The sequence below is a fragment of the Salminus brasiliensis genome, chromosome 22, assembly GCF_030463535.1.
Source record: "Salminus brasiliensis chromosome 22, fSalBra1.hap2, whole genome shotgun sequence".
Lineage (NCBI taxonomy): Eukaryota > Metazoa > Chordata > Actinopteri > Characiformes > Bryconidae > Salminus > Salminus brasiliensis.
Window position 1 is genome coordinate 11,571,131 of NC_132899.1, and position 20,501 is coordinate 11,591,631.

The following is a 20,501-nucleotide window of genomic DNA, read 5'->3' on the forward strand; positions in this document are numbered from 1 at the left end:
CACATTTGTAGTCTTCTAATTCAGATACAGCTTCTTAACGGCTTTTAAAGAGATATCTTAAGCAACCCTGTCAGACTTAGGTTGACCGTTCTCTTATAGGACCTAGGAGCATTAACATGCGATTTTGACTTGGATAGTATCTGGATATACTTCATATCCAGATATACTGAGCTTACTGAGATATTGACCAGACTGTCCGTGTTAAAATGTGTCTCTAGTGTGACAAGATTAGATGAGATTTTGAGAAACAATGATTTCTTATCAAAACTGTCCTGCTCTGGGAGAACAGTCTAGAGGAACGATGAGGGTTCTACAACACAGTGGAACTATAGATGGTTCTCGTATTCCCCCCTAATGGCTCTATCAAAAAATGTGAGGGAACAAACTCTGCGATACTGCTTTCCTCTACACAGTATATAAGCAGGAACGCAAGTGCATACACACACAGCTAGAGAGAGCAGGAGGGAGAGACTACAGTTTTGGACTACCTCTGAATGTGGTTTGAGTGATCCAATCACCAAAAACGCATGTTAACACCAAGTGTCATCGAATGTATTTGTTAAATATTTAAAGAAGTGAAAACAGTAGCAGAGTGGCTAAGCCACAGTTAATCCACAGAGCCTCTACTCTAACAAAAAGTAACGAACTGTATGCACGAGGCTACAGTCTCAGAAGTAGGGGTGTAGCAGTATGTGTAGTTGTACCAAACTGCCACGGTTCAGGGTACTATAGTAGTATAGGCGTGGCTCATTTACCACGTGTGGTGTGAGGCAAGCTTTCTTATTCTATTGGCAACTGCTACTTGATTGAAGGATTTCTTCATCCTTACAGATAATGTTCTGCACACTGACACCTGCTTTCCTGAAGGGAAATGTAGTAAAAACAAATATATAAAAATATATTCTGGGAAAAAATAATTATATGCTAGGACAGTGAGAGAAAATAGTTAGAAAAACATTGAAGGAAGGTTGACAGACATGGTCCCCACCACACGATGGCACAAGTTCTACGATGGTGATGACGCATTGGCTGACACTGTACTGAGTGATGGGGAAGAGGGAGGGTCGTCCTAGCCACCCAGAGAGATCGAGGCTCTCTTGGACTCCAGCCATGGATGGGTGTGGTATCACCAAGCATCAAACTCATGATCTCCTGATGATAGTTATGCATTGCTTTTTTTTTAATTGGAAAAAACTTGAATTATAAACTGTGTAAATAAGTATTCATGTGATTAATTACAATTAATTAACTGCATTGTTTGACCACCAAATTAAAAACACAACATGCTTTTGTAGCAATGCGACAGGAGAAACAGCTCTGGACTTTGATAATCAGCCACACCAACATAGAAAGATGGAGGTCTGCCAGATTTATTCCTGAACAGGAATTAGTGCGTCTCTCTCTCGCCCACTTGTTCCCATATAAGAAAGTATAATTATACACTGAACAATCAGGAGGTAACATAAAGGAAAGCAGCAATGTATTCAACATAGCAAAATGACCATGCGATTAGTAAGTAGCGTTAACAAAATACACATTAAAAGTATATATCCATGAACTTACTGCAAATTAAAGCCAACGATCTGGATAGAGACCTCATTTTACAATGCAAAATGACAGTTCAGATAGATACTATGGGCATACTGTAACAAGAGGTAGTAGATATATTAATCACAGCAAGCACCAAGTGATAAAACACTGACCCAAAATACTTAAACTGTGAATTTCTGAGCTAACGACTGGTTCTAATCAGCAGAATCCAGAGGGAAACTTACCTAAACAGGTGATATGGGGCAGAATTAGTTCGCAGGCAGGCAGGCAGGCAGGCAGGCAGGCAGGCACTCAGAGCAGGCAGGGGATGGGGGGAATACGGCATACGGCAAAATAAGCTCAAAATGCACAGATTGTCTCGTTGTTAATAAAGCTTTGGGAAAATTCACACCAAACTATATTTTCCTGATTTTACTATTTTTTACAGATTTAAAATTAAATAAAAATAACAGGAAGCAAACAATCTTAACAAACACGCTTTATCACCTGTGACAGGTGTCTATGTAGGCTTTTGTGACTTTATCAGGACCTTTTAGGCATCTTTCTTATAGGCGACCTTTTGTAACACTGGTGAATATTAGCCATAACTGCAGACTGCTTGCATGTCTTTTGTTTGCTCAGTACACAGGAGGCCTTGTTCTCAGTGCTGACCCCGATTTAGCCCCCCACCCTGGACCCCTTTCATTGATGCACCAGACCTCAGCTGCCATTTCTCAGGCTGAAGAGAAAACATGCCACCAACAGAGAGGTTGTGAGTGGGCCTGAACTGTTTGGAGTAGTCACTAGCTCTGGGAGAAGGAGTCTATTGTGTAAGAAAAGCCCAGGAGAAGCTGGCCTCTGACTGCAGAGTGGCCTGGTGGTCCTCAGAGCCTTCGTGTCAGCCCGCCTGCTTCTATCGTGTGCGGCTCAGCTGTGACAACAAACACACACTGCTGTCCCAGACACTTTCAGTGCAACTCTCAGGGCTCTTCCTGCACACACTGTGATGGAGCACTTCCTGTCTGTGTTAAGTGTCCGCACACTGAGTAGACACCCAGCGAGGGAAGAATACCACACATTTCAGAAACATCGCATCATCTCCTGCTGGAGGACGACACGCTTGCAGCCGTTGCTTGTCTAACATCCCTGGGAACACTGAGTAACAGAATTGAGAGTGGAACTGATAAAGATGGTCAGACTGATAACACATGAAAACACATCTCTTAATCAGGGCCACATGAAGAGAACAGTCAGAAGCCCTGAAGTCATTTCCTACCCTGCTCTATTTCCCCATGGAAGAGTGATTTCTGCAGGATATGAGGTCCAGCTGTGTGCCGTGCAGTACAGTAGCAGTGTTCATTGGAGTTAAGCAGTGCAGGAGTATTTCAGTGCATTCGTTTGACTTGTAATGCCTGATCTCTGGTCTTTAACGCAGTATTTGTCTGTTTCCAATAGCCTTGACAAGTCCCAGCTGCCGTAAGTTCTGTGGAAACATCTGGATTCAGAATTCATCCAAATTCATCATGAGGTTGATAGGACCCTAGCATGCAAGTTGAGCACACACTGTTCAGAAGTTTGGAATCATCTGTAATACTACTCATACAGTACTTGAAGCGTCTTTCTACATTTATAAACTAACCACCAAGAGCTCCACTAATGTGTCCAAATGTTTGTGGACACCCTATCTAATGAATGCATTCAGCTATTTTAAGTTGCACCCATCGCTGATATAGATGTGCAAAGGCACACGCGCACACACAGCTTATCTAGTCCCTGTGGAGGACTGCTGCCAATAAAATAGGACTCTTTGGGGCAGATAAACATAAACCTGTTGGCACTGTGTCTAATACCAGGCATGGGAGGTATAAAGTCCCCCAGCATTGAGCTGTGGAGCAATGGAACTGTGTTCTCTGGAATGATGGTCCACCATCCCATACTTTTGGGAAGAGTTGGGGAAGAGCTGGGGTGGTGATCATCCAACATCCTGACCTCACTAACACTATTGTCGCTGAATGAAATCAAATCTTCTCAGTAATCTAAAACAACCCTGTTAGATCTCTCTGTAAGAGACCCCCCCCCCCATGCTTCACTTCTCTTAACCCCTTGTGTTTTTCCCTCTTTTCTGTTTACTTTCTGTCTCTTTCCCACATATTAAGATGCCAGATTCCAACTGTCCATTACCCTGCTGCCCCCTGTCCTCACATTGATTAATCCTCACCTCACTGCATGGCTGTGCTTGACTGTTTGCTTGCATGGACTTTCACATTTCGTTTTCATCTTTTATGGTTTGTCAGCACATTTGCCATATTGTCCTAATTCAGTATTGTTTTTATTCCTGTTTTGATTATTGTTGTGCTGACACAATGTCAACCCGAGGAGGCTGGGTTCCCCTTTTGAGTCTAAGTTTCTCTTAAGGTTTCTTCCTCTTGATCTGACACCACTAGCATGCTCAAAAGATGCAGATTTCTGGTAGTCCTCCTTCTTCATTATTCCATCCACTTTGTTCAATGTGCCACTGGAGTTCCACTGGTAGCAAAACAGCCCCAGACCACAATGCTTCCATCACCATGCTTAACAGCTGGTACAGTGTTCTTGGGTTCTTGGGGTAGAATGGCTCACCTCCTACCCCTTCCGCTACCTCTGGTCATTTTGGCCAAACAACTAAATCTTTACCTCTACTTACCTCTTCTAACCCCATTATTGTAATTCCCATTCCCCGAATGTGGTCCCATTCTCTACATGTTCTATATTTCTCGTACTGGTACTGGACTGAGGAAAATGACTGCCCTACATTAGAAACAGTGCTCTGAATGATACGGCTGAACCTGTAGCTGCGGCTCGGTTTCAGCATTCAATTCTGTCACCCAGAAATTGAGGCTTAGCTTCCGCCGCGAGTTCAGCAGCTTCTGAAGCTTATGGTGTGCTGTCAGTTACATAACATGAGCCCAGTTACAACGCAGCATCACAGAGAACAGACAGTGAGCTGAGCCCTAACCCCACCACCAAAACATACACACACACACACACACACACACACACACTGCCATAATCAGATCCAGAGAGGAAGAGAGTCTCTGTGTTATCTCGATGGTAATTCTGTCTGCCACTGAAGAAGGAGGCTATGCTTTCACCAGGTGGTGCAGACATGCTTTATGGTTTGTATGCTTTTTCATGGTGTGTGTTTGACATGAGTCACACTCGCGCTGCAGCTTACAATAATACATTGACTAATCCTGCACAGCTGGTCCACTGGAAGCTACTCCAGTCCATTCAGTTCATTTAAAATAGAAATGAGTTTTGTAGCCAGGTGTCAACTGCAAAACAATGTATTGATATAGAAAATGTATCTAATACAATCTATAATATCGAAATAAAATATGATATATTATACTCTAATTTAATAATACAATAGCTAATATTTTGAGATTGTCATGAAAATATTAACCTATTTGCTCCATGCCTAATACCAGGTGTGGGCTAGAGGGGTATAAAGACCCCAGAATGATGGTGCTGCATCCAGGACTTTTGGGATGAACTGGGGATGATGTGGAGTGGAGGTCACTCTAGGTCCTAACCTCTCTAATGCTGTTGTCTCTGAATGAAAAAAAAGAAAAATGCCCCAGATTTGGTAGAACAAGATATACAAATGTTTAATTCCCTTGATTTTGGAAGAAACAATGAATGTGTAGATGTCCCAATACTTTTGGCCATTCTGCGTACTTGTGGTTTTCAAGATATGTTATCATTTTTTTATCTTTTTATCTTTTTATATTTTTTAAATATACTAAGCACCTGCAGAATCTAGGGCATTTTCTAGGGCACACTATCAAAAAAGACATTAGTCCAGATATCTTGTCAGAAAGTCTAGTGTCTGTGTCCTGAAAACTACAAAATCTTTGATGATGTTTTATTATTTGTCAATAACTGAGAAAACAATATTAGCCCAAGTTAGCCATATATTATATTGATTTTCTGTCCTCTTGCTGGTGCATGCATGCTGGGAGATTTTATTACTGATTTTATTACCAAGTATATTAGTGGGTATATTGACTATTGAAATTTACTATCATCCGTTTTTATTTATTTATTTCATTAAAATAAATACCATTCATTCATTCATTCATTCATTCATTCATTCATTTATGTGTTTGTTTGTTTCTGATCTCCTGCATTGAGAGCAAGTCTGCATTGAAAGTAAGTCACAGTTCACAGCTCAGTAACCAGGTCTGAGGTACAGCGATGGTTCAATGCTTAGAGTGCTGGCGTATTAATCACGGGCTTGTGGGTTCAATAACCACATCTGCTAAGCTGTCACTGTTGGGCCCTTGAGCAATGCGTTTAACCCTCTCTGCTCCAAGGGCACTGTAGTATGCCTGACATTGCATGCGGACCCCTTTCTAAGCTGGGGTAAGCAAGAAGAAAAATTTTGTGGCACTGTGTAATGACAATGAAAATTGTACCTATGTACACTGTATGTCCAAATGTTTGTGGACACCCCTTCTAATGAATGCGTTCAGCTACTTTGTTAAACTACACTCATTTCAGACACGCACTCACACTCACACATGCAGCTTGTCCAGTCTGTGTAGAGAAGTACTGGCAATAGAATGGGACTCTCTGGAGCAGATATACAAGGATCTGTTGGCACCATGCCTAATGCCAGGTGTGGGCTAAGGGGGTATAAAGCCCCCCAGTATTGAGCTGCGGAGGAGTAGAATTGTGTTTTCTGGAATGATGATGGAGCTCTAGACAATATTTCTGGAAGAAGTTGGGGAGTAAGGGATGAGATGAGGTGGGGTGGTGATCGTTCAGCATCCTGATCTTACTAACGCTCGAGTCACTTAGTGTCTGGATAGTAGAGACAGTAATTCCAACAAAAGCAGTATAAACTCTATACCCTTCAGAAGTGTTCCATTATTTAATAAAATAATAACAAGCACAATTATCTGCCAATGGAATTTTACATGAGTTTACCCCACAATAAAATAATTCAAGTAATATTTAATTTTATATTCAAGTAATAATACTAATACATTCATCTTACAAGCCAGTCTTCTGACTGTCTTCAGAGAGTCTGGTGGGATTCGTTGCTCAGTGTAAATCGATTACTAAGACAGGAAGGTGGTGGGGGTTCATTGACTCATGAAATGACCTTGTTTTAGTGTGGGGTGAAAAGGTAGGGCCATGCTACTGTATTATCAAAATGGCGCTGCAACAAAGGCAGGCCTGTGTGAACAGAAATAGTAAGCGTCCATGCAAACAATTGAGGATATCTAAATGCTGAGAACAGAACCAACTAAATTCTAAAAAATGTGGTCAGCTTAGTATACTATATATACTATATATATATATATATATATATATATATATATATATATATATATATATACTGTGTGTGTGTGTGTGTGTGTGTATATATATATATATATATATATATATATATATATATATATATTATTTATGTATATTTACCTTTATATAGATATATATTTACCTTTACCTTTGTGGAATAGTGTTTGCAAATACTCTATGTACTCAAAGACCTTTGGTTTTCCAGCTATTGCCCTTTACTACAGTAAGCCTCAATCTGTGGTCAGGAGGAAGCTAAAGCAAAAAATGGACCATGCCTTGAGATTTGCCTTTAGACTTTATCATTTAGTGGAGTGAACGGTAAAAAGATCCATTTAATTGTAGACGAGACTAAGCAGAAGATATGTTCCCGACAGGATTCACTCCACCTCACAGGCCTTGAGAAATCCAGTCTGCTCCATCTTCCCTCTGTCAAAACCATCAACCCACCAGTGCTGAACCAATCAGCTGTGAACAAGGGGGCGGATATTTGTGCAGTCAATGGCCAGAAACCTGCACACACTGGAGGAGATTTCTTGCGGTGTAGCCATATCCTTTTCTGGGGTTCTGAGGGGAGTGATTCAGCCTTTTTTCACTGCCGCTGGCGTCGTTTTTTTTGTGTGTGTTTCGGGATATGTCTGTGATGATTTTCCTGGATTCTGGAATAAATGATTACAATATCTGAGTAGATGAAGTAAAACACTGATGGAAGCTTGGTGAGACATCATGTCCTAGTTTTCATCATGGGAAGCCTAAAGCTTACTGCAGCCCACAATCCCCCAACCTGTTTTTGCTACAGAATATGATCCTCTGTCTCTGTAAGAGAGAAATCTTACCAGTACATTAAGCACAGCACCAACATGCAGGCCTGCATCTCACATTTTTACTCATCATTGTTCTGAATACAGGTAAAGAATCTGACCTATACATGCATTTCCTCCAGCTTCAAAGCAGAACATTAAATTAGAATTAGCCTGGGTGACATTGTGTGTGAGAAGGCTGAGGAGGCTGAGAAGGGATGGGTTAAGAGTGTGTGAGTGCGAGTGCGAGTGGAGGTGGGGGTGTGGGTGGGAGGGAGCCGCAGCACGACTTAAATACGCTGCAGCATCCAGCAGGTTCTGTCTCACTGCATCCCGTCCTGCTGCAGCTGCTCCTCTCTTGCTCTCTCTCACTCTCCCTCACACTCTCTTGCTCACGCTCTATCCACCGCTCTCTACATCAAAGGTACCCCAGTGTGCTTCTGTCTGAGCACAGAAACACTGCGTAATCCTCTCTCTCTTTCTCTCTCTCTCATTCTCTCTCTCACTCCCATCCTCCTTCTCTCAGGCTCTATTCGCACACTCACACACACACACACACACACACACATCTCCACGCATACATTTACACAGACCCAGACCCAGCCAGACAGGCCCGACCAGCGTCCAGCGTCAGCTCCCTACACAGAGTCCAGGATGGATGTACTAATGAAGGGATTTTCCATGGCCAAGGAAGGTGTGGTGGCCGCTGCCGAGAAGACCAAGGCAGGGGTGGAGGAGGCGGCTCTGAAGACCAAAGAGGGGGTCCTGTACGTGGGTAAGTACTGAAATGAGGACAGATGGGGGATGGGGGGGGGCACAGTTGTGTTCTGGGACTAGTATAAAAACGTCCTGTTACAGGATAGTCCAGCGCTGTGCAGACAGCAATAACGAGCAATAAGCAGCTCATTATGTAAAAAGGGGCTTCAGAGACCCTCCCTACGGAGTTAGAGTGCATGTGATCGATGAGTCTAGATTTCCAGTGCATTTGTGAGTGTGTGAGTGTATGTGTGTAAGAAGACAGGGTCTCGCAAGGGGTCCCAGCTTGGGGCGCTGACGAAGCGTAATTGCAGACTGTATAATAGGCTGTAAAATAGGTGGTTGGAAATGTAGGTTAGATGACTGCGTTGCAGAGGCAGTACAGGGGTGTGGTGTGGAGACAGGGATGGAGGAAGAAGATGGATGAGGTCCTGGATTGAAGCGAAAGGATAAAAGCAAGTCACACTGTAAAATAATGTCAAATATTGCACATGTAGGGTGCATTAATAGAGATTATGATTATGTGCAGGACTGCCGGCACTCCTTATAGCATCCCGATCCTCCTCTGCTTGAGTGCAGGGTTTCTTTTTGCGTCATTGCTCTGGACGGCTAAAGAGGCCTGACAAGGGAAGGCATTCAGGGCGCTAAAGCAAGGGTATCTGCACATGCAGTAACTGCACCAGCCTGAATTAGCAAGAAATGGTTCCAAAAATATCTATTTGGGCTTCAAGGATGATGGCAAGCACCCACACTGGAATGTTCGGAAAAGGTCCCCAGTGAAATGCACACAGTGTGTGAAGAATGCCAGCCAACGTTTATCTTTTGTGACTAATTATGAATTAATAAGGAAGGCCATTATATGCTTTTATATTATTCAGTGTAGTCAGGTTAGTCGTGTATCTCTGTGTGCGTGCGTGTTGGGGGGGGGGGGGGGGGTGTTGGGGTTTGACAAGTAAGAATCAGCTGAGCACTGCAGCAATCATCCCTCTCTGCAAGCCCAACCCCCCCAACCCCCCACCCCACCACCACCACGTGTTAGTGTGTGTGTGTGAGTGTGTGTGTATGGTGAGTGTGCGCGTGCGCATGTGTTGTTGCGGCAGGATTTGCTTGCTTGAGCGGGATGACGAACTTCCCCCCACCCCTTCCACCACTGAGAGAGCGAGAGAGATGGAGATGGAGATGGAGAGAGAGAAATAGGCTGGAGGATGAGGGGTGCAGTACTGTGTGTTATGTCATAGGCTTGCAGCCCTGTGGACACACACTCATCGGCACAATAATGAACAGATGGAAGAGAGCAAATGCAAAAAAAAGGGGATAGTGAGAATAGTGGAGAAAAAAAAACAGCAAGTAATGGCGTCAAGGACAAACACGCCTTCATCAAGGTTGCTGTGCTTGTGCAGTAATCAATAGGCCTGGTTATGGATTGAACACAAGCTACAGGGAGCCTTATGTCTCTGCATTAAGCATCACGCATCAAACTGTGGACAGTGATCGTCTGTCAGGTGACCTACTGGTGTATGTAAAGGAGTACATTCACGTGAAATCAATGCCCACATTTGAATCGAGTCTCTGGTCTGCAGTGTAGCATTAACAGCTCGGAATCTATGATGTAATATTCCTGATCTATAACCCCGCCGCAAAGAGCCGAAATAATCCAATCAAACCTTTATCGCCTAAACGCTGCAGCTGAGCACAGCGTGTTCCACTTTCTTTCCCACACTGCACCACTCCTCCTACCAAGGTCATTCCTTCAGAGGTTGCGCTCTTGTGTTAGCAGCCCTCACAGTTGTAAAATGCTATCTGGGGGCTTGAGAGCGCTCCAGTATTGGACAGTGGGCAACCAAGCATGAAGCTCCTTTCTGCTACTGTACAGTGTTAACAGTGTAGCTGCTGCTGGCTGTTGTATTGTACTGAATAATTAGCCAGTCGCTAACTCTTAGCTAATCTTTTCTCTCTCTAAATTGTTTTTTTAAACCTTTAGGTATAAATGATCATGATCCACGAAACTGAACGGTTACTGTAAATATGTGGCCTGCTGTATATAGCTAGCTGCTACAGTCTTGTACATCTTGCAGAATAGTGCATGCGTTAGCATTAGCTGAGGAGGTTCAGGGCAGTGAAATTTATGGCTCTGCAGCCACAAGCTCTTCTCAGTAGGAGGACGTTTCGGAACAGGACCATATGACGTCAACGGCTTGGGCACGGCCCAGCGAAAATGGCCCTGGCTTCATTATTAAGCAGCTGGGTGCTGCATCATGGCCTATTTTATCCTCAGACATATGGGAAGCTGAAATTGAGTGCTTTAGATGATGCGCTCCCATATGGGTCGGGGTGTAAAAGGTGGCCAAATTTGCCAGGCTTTCTAGACTAGCAGGGACAGCGACTGTGCTGCAGTCACAGAGAGAGAGAGAGAGCAGGAATAGAAACTGCAGAAGGTGCAGACAAGCAGACGCACGCCAGTCACGCAGCCAGGCTGAGTCACGCGGGTGTCGCTTAGGAGGAGAGAGAAAAAGAGATACAGCGGCACCTAAAAACAAGACCTAGTCAAGGACAAAAAAGGGAGACAGGATGGGAGACTAAATGAGAGAGTGTATGCTTTGTGTACCTTCTGCATAAATATTAAATCACAGTGTTTCTGACGTCTTCATTCTCAATAAAGCTTATTTTTAAAAAGAAAATTTAAAAATGGGCATCATGTAGTAGGCTGTAGTAAATGGCTTATCATGCCATTACCTAATCTAACCGAATCTAGATTTGGTAGTATATCCTCACTTCAGGCCGGTTCCTATTTTTACATTTTTATTTTCCTCTTTCCCCCTCCCTCTCCTCTCCTCTCCTCTTCTCTCCTCACTCCCTCTTTCTCGTGCTCCCTACAGCTGCTTATGTAACCACCATTTAATCAGCAGGGAAGCATCTAAAAGCAGGTCCATGGACAGTCAGGAAAAGAGCAGTGCATCAGAAATGTTAAGAATCCATTTTAGTTCAGCCATTACTGCTGGATTGATGTGGGAGAGTAATGCATTTAATACAGAAAATCACACCAGCTCAGACTCAGTGAAGAATGCTGTTATATATAACACTGCTTATACAGATAGATACAGACCCTGCAGATGAATAAGTAACACAGTCAAAACAGTCCTGTCTGGTACCTCAGGCCCCGTCCACACGTATCTGGATATTTCTAAAATGTTTTTCTCCAGCCGTCTCCAGGAGTCATTATTTTGAGATTATTTCATTATTATGAGACAATAAATCATTATTTTGAGATACTTTCTTATTATTATGAAATAATGTCCTTATTTTGAGATATTATCTCCTTATTATGAGCTGATAAGTTGTTATTCGAAGATCATTTCTCATTATTTTGAGATAAGTCATTTTTTGAGCTACTCTTTATTTTGAGATGATGTCATTATTTTAAGATGCTTTTTACTTTCTTTTTATTTTAAGAGGATAAGTCTCAGACACATTCTTGTTAGTTTGACATTAGTCATTTTATTAAGTTACTTTCTCGTTATTTTGATATGATAAGTCATGGTTAGGTGGTTGGTGTGGCGCAACAGATAACACCACTACCTGCCAGTGAGCTACCACACCACGGAAGACTGGGATTTGATTCCCGGTCTGGGTGACTGTGCTGCGCTACACCAATAAGAGTCATTGGGCAAGATTCCTAACACTAAATTGGCCCACCACAGTAATATAAGTAACCTTGTATGTCGCTCTGATGTCCAGGCGACAACACAACTTCAAAACGCTAGCGTGGGCATATCAGCCAGCAGGGACTGATAGCAGCTTGCAAAGTTTAATAAACAAATCCATCAAAGAAGCAGCATAACATCCCACATAGACCTAAAACAGCACAGATTTGTCACTGTCTGTTGTTTAAACATCAAGTCTTCATAACTCGATCACACACACAGACTCAAAACCTGAATTGTATCGAGGAAAAGGCCACTGTAGGGTTTTAAACATAGCAATGGCAATTGCTTATTTTATGTAGGGATCCTTTCAAATCCTTTTGAAGGACCAATTATGTTTACTCAGAAATAGTACAAGGACATCACAGTGACATTAAGTTCACCTCAAACTTTCACAGGGATAGAGAGAGGGAGATATATTCTGGATTGCATAAAAAATCATTTGTTTTCTTTTATTTTGCAGGAAATAAGACAAAGGAGGGAGTCGTATCAGGTGTCAACACAGGTGAGAAATAAGCATCAAACATTTTTGAACATTTGATGAAAGGATTGAGGAAATGACGATGAGGAATCATGACCTATCCTCTTTATTATTTATTTATTTATTTATTTATTTTTCTGTTACAGTGGCAAACAGGACCACAGAGCAGGCAAACATAGTTGGTGACACAGCAGTGGCGAGCACTAATGAGCTGGGACAGAAGACGGTGGAAGGAGTTGAGAACGTGGCTGCCTCAACCGGCATGGTTAATCCGGTGAGTAGTTGTGTATGTTAAAGGGCCCATATCATGAACACTAAACTGTCCTCAGGTTTTTAAATGTAGCAGGTTTGATGTAGTGTGTGATGACTGTTTACATTGTGTAAAAGTATGTACAGTTTACATATATGTATTATAATATATATACATAAAAATGTATACACTCATATATAGTATACACTGTACTATGTATAGCCTGTTTTCAATTCATTTTTTGTGATGTCACTAGTCCAGCTGACAGCATTTTAGCCCCTCTACACATCACACAGTAACGGCCTGGACAGCTTTCTGAATGGGACACAATACATGGCAGTCCAGAATTTAGGTCATCAGCCTTTAAGGCAACAAGTGCAAAAAATAGCCTATTTAACTCACTGGGAGGAGTTGGAAAATAGTTGTGTAAATATGAATAAACATTAAAGTGGTGAAAATAATAAAATACAGTGGGACAAGAAAAAAAAACATATGGGATGCAAGGCCTTTTAATGATTTAAAATACAGTTATCACTGTTAAAACTAGTAACTAAGATCATTTTTTTAACTAATATGTACATTATGTAGTCATGACAGATCTTTGAGGTTTAAGGGCTTTTAAACAAGGTGCTTTTATAATGGCCGCCAGCAGGTGTCACCTTTTCCTAAAGTTGATCCCATTGTCTGCCCTATTGAACTTATTCTATTTAAAGCAGTGTTTCCAAATCCTGGTCCTATTCCTGGACTTCTTTGAGTATTTTCCAGCTTTGACATGCCCACTTCAGGAAGGGCAATTAGGAAGGAGCAATTAGCTGATTGGTTGGATCAGATATTAGACCAAAGAAAAAGAAACAAAACAACAAGATAATCAGGTCAGGGGTGCTCCAGGACCAGAGTTGGGAATCACTGGCCTGAAGTAATCAGTAGTCTACAACACCCTTACTTTGATGACAATCAGAGGTGCATACTGCCTCTCAGGAAGCGCAGACTGGTGGGTGATATACTGTAATGGGGAACACCACTGCCTTCCATGTGCCAGACTGAGGTTTGATTCCTCGCCCAGTATACCAGTAAGAGTCCTTGGGTAAGGCTCATAACATTGTAATATGATTAAGCTGTCAGTTGCTGTGGATATGAGCATCTGCCAAAGACCATTATTGTAAGTGGGTCATAAACCTTAGTAATAGCAATAGTAGAAAAATCAATAACAATGATGTGTCATAGTGAGTCATACTAATTGATGGGTACGACCTTTTATTTGTTGTCAGCCCTGTTAGCATAGCCTTGTTTCATTCCGTGTTTGCCTTCTGCCTCAGAGGTTTTGTGTGTCTAACCTGTTCTGTCTGTCTCTCCATGACTTTATTACCATGCTGCTAACAGGACGAGCCTGTATATGAGGTGCCTGTTCAATGGGTTTGGGGGTGGGGAGGCATAAGAGTATGGCCACTGAATGCTAGCATGTAGAAAGCTACCTCATCATAGCAGGATCTTATAAACGGGGTGAATGTGCTGAACACAGGGCTCTCCATAATGATTCATTTTTTTGCAAATTGATATTAACCATGATTATTGATTAATCTGTCTTAAAGCAGCGAGAGTTGAAATATCATAATTTCTGCATGCATAAAGATATGCCTGGGTGCTACTGGATAGCACGGTTCTTTAAGGGTGCTTGCTATTGCAATTCATGCCTATCATTGTAACAGTGAGGAAGAAATAGTACTAACAATACACTGGGTATAATTCATACCTGGATGCCAACTGAATGTATTTGCATTACATTACCTGCACTGAATACATTCCCTTTTCCTGACTAACCACAAAGGATACCGAAATAGCATGCCTACTCCTCTGTCAAGGGGAATAGAGAAGATCAGTGAAACCATTTCTTACTGATCCATTTGTGGCAGCACAACTAACACACTGTCAAAACTATATAAATCCTATGTAGATTTCTTTTAGTTACAGTTCAAAATATCAAAAGCCATTCCAGTATTTTCAGGTTCCTGGTGAACAGTTATTCTACATAATAATAAACATTACAGATGATATGACTTATTTATTAGTGCCTGGCTATAGAGCATGTGTGATTTGCTGAGCTCTCAGGTTTTCTGCATTAATATTCTGTATTAATTTATAACCAGTGCATGCATGCATTGTGCTGGACTCAACTGAACTGGAAACTCAGCTGTGTGCTGGAGGTGTGGGCATATACCATCTGCTTTTATCCAAATAACACCTGAATTATCCATATACTACCCGAATTAACCAAGTATCAGCTGTAGTGAAATGCAGATGAGCTGAGGAAGGGATGATAGTCTAGACCTACTCCCCCCCTCCTACCACATACACGCACGCATCTGTCCCTCCCCTATGACTCAGCACAGCCTAACTGCACTGCAGAAGGGGTGGAAGGGCGGGATAGAGAGAGAAAGAGAGAGAGATAGGCCAAACTAAAAGGGGGGGGAAGGTTTGGAGCAGAGTGTTAGCAGTCAAACAGTGTCCCTTTGGCTATATGAGTAACATTTAAAGTCTACACCTTGCATTAAAGCAGCCTTATGTAGAATTTTGCCTTAAAATAACAGCTTCAAAATCGTGTTGATGCTCCACTGACCTACAAAAGAGAGAATAGCGCCACAATCGTTGCTACTCCGTTGATACTTGCTGTATTATTACTCTACCACCTCAGTCCACTTGCTTCTTTCACTTTCAGTAATGGCTCTCTATGTCTGAGCTTGTAAAATGCATGTGAAACATAGGGGTGGCTCAAAGTGCTAATTCCACTTGCTGACTGTAGGAGGATCCTAGACTACTGATTTTGTTTCATGTCCAAATCCTATCCAGTTATACTTTGGTCAGAGACCGTTTATACTTTTTACTAAAGTGCTTTCCCAGTGTGACTAAATCAGAGATCAGATTTTACCTTCATGCATAAAAGGCACATCAATATCATATGCCGTTTCTTTTTTACCTTTAGTAATCTCCTCTAAACTTGGATTCTCTCCTATTTCTAGCAATATCTCAATATACCGTCAAATATCCAAAAGTAACAACCATGGGTACCCTCCATTTTGCATTTCTATAGTATCTAAGTAAAATCCTGAGATGATCTGACCACCACACCATCTGAAGACCTGTTCACTTTTCAAAAGGCTCAATGTCCATGCTTTATCTGGTAATCAGAGAGAGTCAGAGAGCTGACCCTGACCACTGCTACCCATCATTTATCCATCCCAGTAGTCATAAGATGGCATTTAACATCAGAGGAACATCTTCCCTGCTCAGGCAGAGTGCCATTTCCCTTCTGCACCAGTGCATGTGTCAATGAAGCTTCAGGCTGTGCTGATGTTTACCAGGGAGCCAAATGAGGTTTGGTGTCCCGAAGCCAAAGCCCAGCTGCTTCTTAAGAAGTGAGCTCTGCTAAGAAACAGCCTGCAGTGTTGAATAAGCTACTGCCCGCACGCTGAAGCTCATGTGTATGTATATACGTTTGTGTGTCTTCAGGCTGACTTCTCCCATGGCGGCATGGAGGGTGGAGATGGTGGGCAGGTAAGCAACAAAAAATAAGACTCTCTAAAAAGTTAAAACTTTCTTAACGCAGGTTAATTTGCAAGACATGTCTTTTCTTTAGCTGAACCAATTGCATCAAACCATGTCAAGCTGTTAAGCAATCCCAAATACACTTGCTGATGCACTTTCTAATCCCATGTGACGCTGTGTTATCTATAAACATGGACAAAAGTATGGGCAATATACTATAATCTTAGATGTTACATAGTTTTGTTCATTTTACAGGCAACAGAAACCACATAAGCTTGCCTATCTGTTCTCAATCATCTTGGAAATTCAGATTTTTGTGATGCGAATTGGATGTTTGCACACCTATCCCATTGACGAACTTTGGTTTTCATAAAACTTTGATCCTCAAACTGGTTCAGGGGTGGCCAGACAGTCTTCTTTTCCCTCTATCACTGCGTAACTGTGAAGGCCCTTTTACTTAATCTTAAGGTTCTAGAAAGGAGAACCTTCTTCACACTCACAAACCACTTTTTGTTTGAGACATGGGTCACTAGAGAAGCCTGAGGGGCTCTTATATGGAATTGCTCACATATTTTGATTTAGGCATCTTATTTAGTAAGGTAGGCTTCCATTCCTTGTTAGCTCTTTTAGCACCATAGATCCTGTGTAAAACCAAGGAAGCAAACCTCAGACTCTACACCCCTCGACATCTTGTGGCCAAAGGGGAAATTGTGTTCTTTTGCTCATAGAATTTGTGCCAATTATTTCCTTCACCACTCACACCGAGAACAAGCGGTACCATCTCAGAAGCCTGGTTATGATACAGTTCTCTGTTTCTTTCAAACAGGGTTATTAGGCCGGAGGCTGGAACTTCTCTCCGACCTCAGACCGCCCCCCACCTCAGAGACCCTGCTCCCATCGTCTCATGCCACACACACTTCATATATTTTTTGTGACAGTTCGGAAAAACCAAAACGGAAACAGACTTTCCCAGGCCCTCATGCCCGTGTCGTTTGCTCTGTGTGTAGTGCTCCCTTTTCCCCACTGCTCCAGTGTTGGTGTCATCATGCTGCTGTCCTAGTGCTGTCACCCTTCCCTGCCTCTTCACTCGAACACATGTACACACACACTTACACACACACACATACACAGACATGCGTTACACTGAACAGAAAATAGAACGAAGATGGTTGAGATTAAGGTTTTGCCTCTTATGGAAAGCTAGGAAAGCTAGGAAAGCGGTAGGAAGCGATGCACCAGAGGTGTTAGATGTTCAATGTCAGTACATTTCACGTCATTCGGCCAAGAAGCAGTGAGTGTAAGGTCTTCACGAGGCCACGTCCGCATTTGAAAAAATGTTGTCTTTAATGTTGCAACATATGCAGTAATGAGGTGTGTGTACCCTCAGATACTTTACATTCCTTTAGCCTAAAGGTGACAAAACTGGAGTTAATGTGTGCTATAGTAGACTTATCGTAGTGTAGAGTTCTATCAGTTCGTATGTGCTCACACCATCTGAGATGTATACCACACTGACTGTATACATATCTACCTGTCAGTCTTTGTGTAGCAGTGCCAGGCTTGCATTGACTTATTTGCTCATCCTTGTACAGCTGTGGTGAGGTAAGCGTTGATCAGCTCGGTTTATCAAGTCAAAAGAAGCAATATGTTCATTCGTTCCTCCTGTTTGTGTCTGGAGCAATGTTGAAAAGGAAGAGGTGGTCTGAGGGCTGAAGGGAGACTGGAGAAAAAGTAAGCGGAAATAAAACAACCCCCCTTCCCCCCCAATTCATGTTCTTGTGTTTATATTTCTGTTGCAATGCATGTCGTGCATTTGGTGTGCCAGCGTATCAGAGATTTATAATGCCTGCAATGTGAAGCAATAGCCCCACCATTGCGTTTGAGTCTGGCAATGGTCTGTTCTGTAGCAATTTGCAGATGAGTCTCTAGCACTGTGTTTTATCAAGAGAATGTGAAGAAGTGTAGATATTTGCCAATAAGAAGAATGTCTCGAGCCCTACTGACGCGTTAATTTCTCTCACACTTCAACTGAAACCCCCCTCTTCAGCCTGTCACTCAGCGGTGTCCCACCCCACCTTACACTCTGTAGCCAACGGGAACTGAAGACTGCATGTTGCCTTATCAGCACTCCAGTATACTCACTATTACACACACACACACACATGCACACACATATACACACACATACATAGACACGTATCTGACATATACACACATGCCAAGTCAGATGTGTTCCTCACACAGAGTCTCTCACACACACACACACACACTCACACACACAAACTGATACACAAATGCGCCCCCAAAATGATTAAGTTGGCATCAAAGCAGAAAAGCTGGTTTTATAAACAGTATAAATGAAATAAAGTTTTGTTGAAATCTACTCAGATGTGTTTGAGTGTTTGCTTTCTTATATCTGAAAATATATGAGTATATATTATATAAATATAATATATACTTATATTATAATTATATAATATTTTTATTTTTTTTATTTTTTACAGTCACTGATGCACACGCTAATCAGATAACTAAAGCTTTCCATTAGTCTTTGTAAGCCCTCCTCAAGTCTTAATAACTGCTTTCCACACATTCTTCACTGCTGTCCACACACACACACACACACACACACACACACCTGCTAAAGTGGTTGAGCTGTTCTTTTCCACACGTTTCCAAAATACCGTCTCAGAAGCAATGCCAGTTTTAGCTTTAGCTTTATCTCTATATCAAACATTACTGATAATAATTCTGTTCTATGTTATATGTATTTACGCCTATTGCTTTCTTATTTTTTTGGTAACATATTATCTGTATAAATAAAAATTTTTAGGACTTCTTTGATTTATCCTTAAATTTTAGTGGTCAGTTGTCAAAGTATTTCCGTGTACCATGTGTGATTATTTCTGTGACAAATAAACTTTGATTTGATTGATTTGTGGAGAGGTGGTGCAAAAATCCTACCTATGTTTTGTCTTGACTTTTCTTTTGCATATGTTGCTAGTTTTAAAAGTCATTTTATTTGAAAGAATAATCAAATTATTTAATATAAAAAACACTATGTAGATACATTCAGCCAAAATGTTTTTCTTTCATTGTTGTCCAATAAAAAATGCCCAAAAAATACACATGAAGGTAAGGCTACAGTCTTATGTATTTTGGGAATTTTGGTGCAAAAATGTAGATTCATTTGTGCAACTAATCTGGATAAAAGACACTTCAGCAGACTGTTTTATGGCATTTTACCATCATTTCAATGAAAATTCAGCTGCATTTTGAAACTTTAAAAAAGAAATACGACAAAATAGAATTAAAGATAAAAGTCATTTTATTCAAGAATAAACAAATTATTTAATATGAAACACTATGTAGAGACATTCCCAAACTCATCTAAACAGTCGTTCTTTCATTTTTGACCAATAAAAAATGTCCAAAAAATACACATGAAGGTAAGGCTATAGCCTTATGTATTTTGGGAATTTTGGTGCAAAAATGTAGATTCATTTGTGCAACTAATCTGGATAAAAGACACTTCAGCAGACTGTTTTATGGCATTTTACCATCATTTCAATGAAAATTCAGCTGCATTTTGAAACTTTAAAAAAGAAATACGACAAAATAGAATTAAAGATAAAAGTCATTTTATTCAAGAATAAACAAATTATTTAATATGAAACACTATGTAGAGACATTCACAAACTCATCTAAACAGTCGTTCTTTCATTTTTGACCAATAAAAAATGTCCAAAAAATACACATGAAGGTAAGGCTATAGCCTTATGTATTTTGGGAATTTTGGTGCAAAAATGTAGATTCATTTGTGCAACTAATCTGGATAAAAGACACTTCAGCAGACTGTTTTATGGCATTTTACCATCATTTCAATGAAAATTCAGCTGCATTTTGAAACTTTAAAAAAGAAATACGACAAAATAGAATTAAAGATAAAAGTCATTTTATTCAAGAATAAACAAATTATTTAATATGAAACACTATGTAGAGACATTCCCAAACTCATCTAAACAGTCGTTCTTTCATTTTTGACCAATAAAAAATGTCCAAAAAATACACATGAAGGTAAGGCTATAGCCTTA

At 41.2% G+C, this 20,501-nt stretch overlaps 1 protein-coding gene across 1 annotated transcript; it reads left to right on the top strand.

Annotated features, from left to right (window-relative positions):
* The first annotated feature begins 7,980 nt into the window (after positions 1-7,980).
* On the top strand, positions 7,981-18,790 carry sncgb (synuclein, gamma b (breast cancer-specific protein 1)). Its single transcript, XM_072667355.1, has 5 exons — positions 7,981-8,454; positions 12,600-12,641; positions 12,764-12,891; positions 16,372-16,416; positions 17,234-18,790. Exons 1-5 carry the CDS (start codon positions 8,334-8,336, stop codon positions 17,240-17,242), a joined length of 345 nt encoding a protein of 114 aa, XP_072523456.1. The 5' UTR covers positions 7,981-8,333; the 3' UTR covers positions 17,243-18,790.
* Positions 18,791-20,501: the final 1,711 nt, after the last annotated feature.

Excerpts from the sequence above, each read along its gene's own strand:
- sncgb (XM_072667355.1), top strand. The coding sequence starts at position 8,334 with ATGGATGTACTAATGAAGGGATTTTCCATGGCCAAGGAAGGTGTGGTG. Across the intron at positions 12,642-12,763 it reads CGTATCAGGTGTCAACACAG|TGGCAAACAGGACCACAGAG; the intron begins GTGAGAAATAAG and ends TTTCTGTTACAG. Across the intron at positions 12,892-16,371 it reads CAACCGGCATGGTTAATCCG|GCTGACTTCTCCCATGGCGG; the intron begins GTGAGTAGTTGT and ends GTGTGTCTTCAG.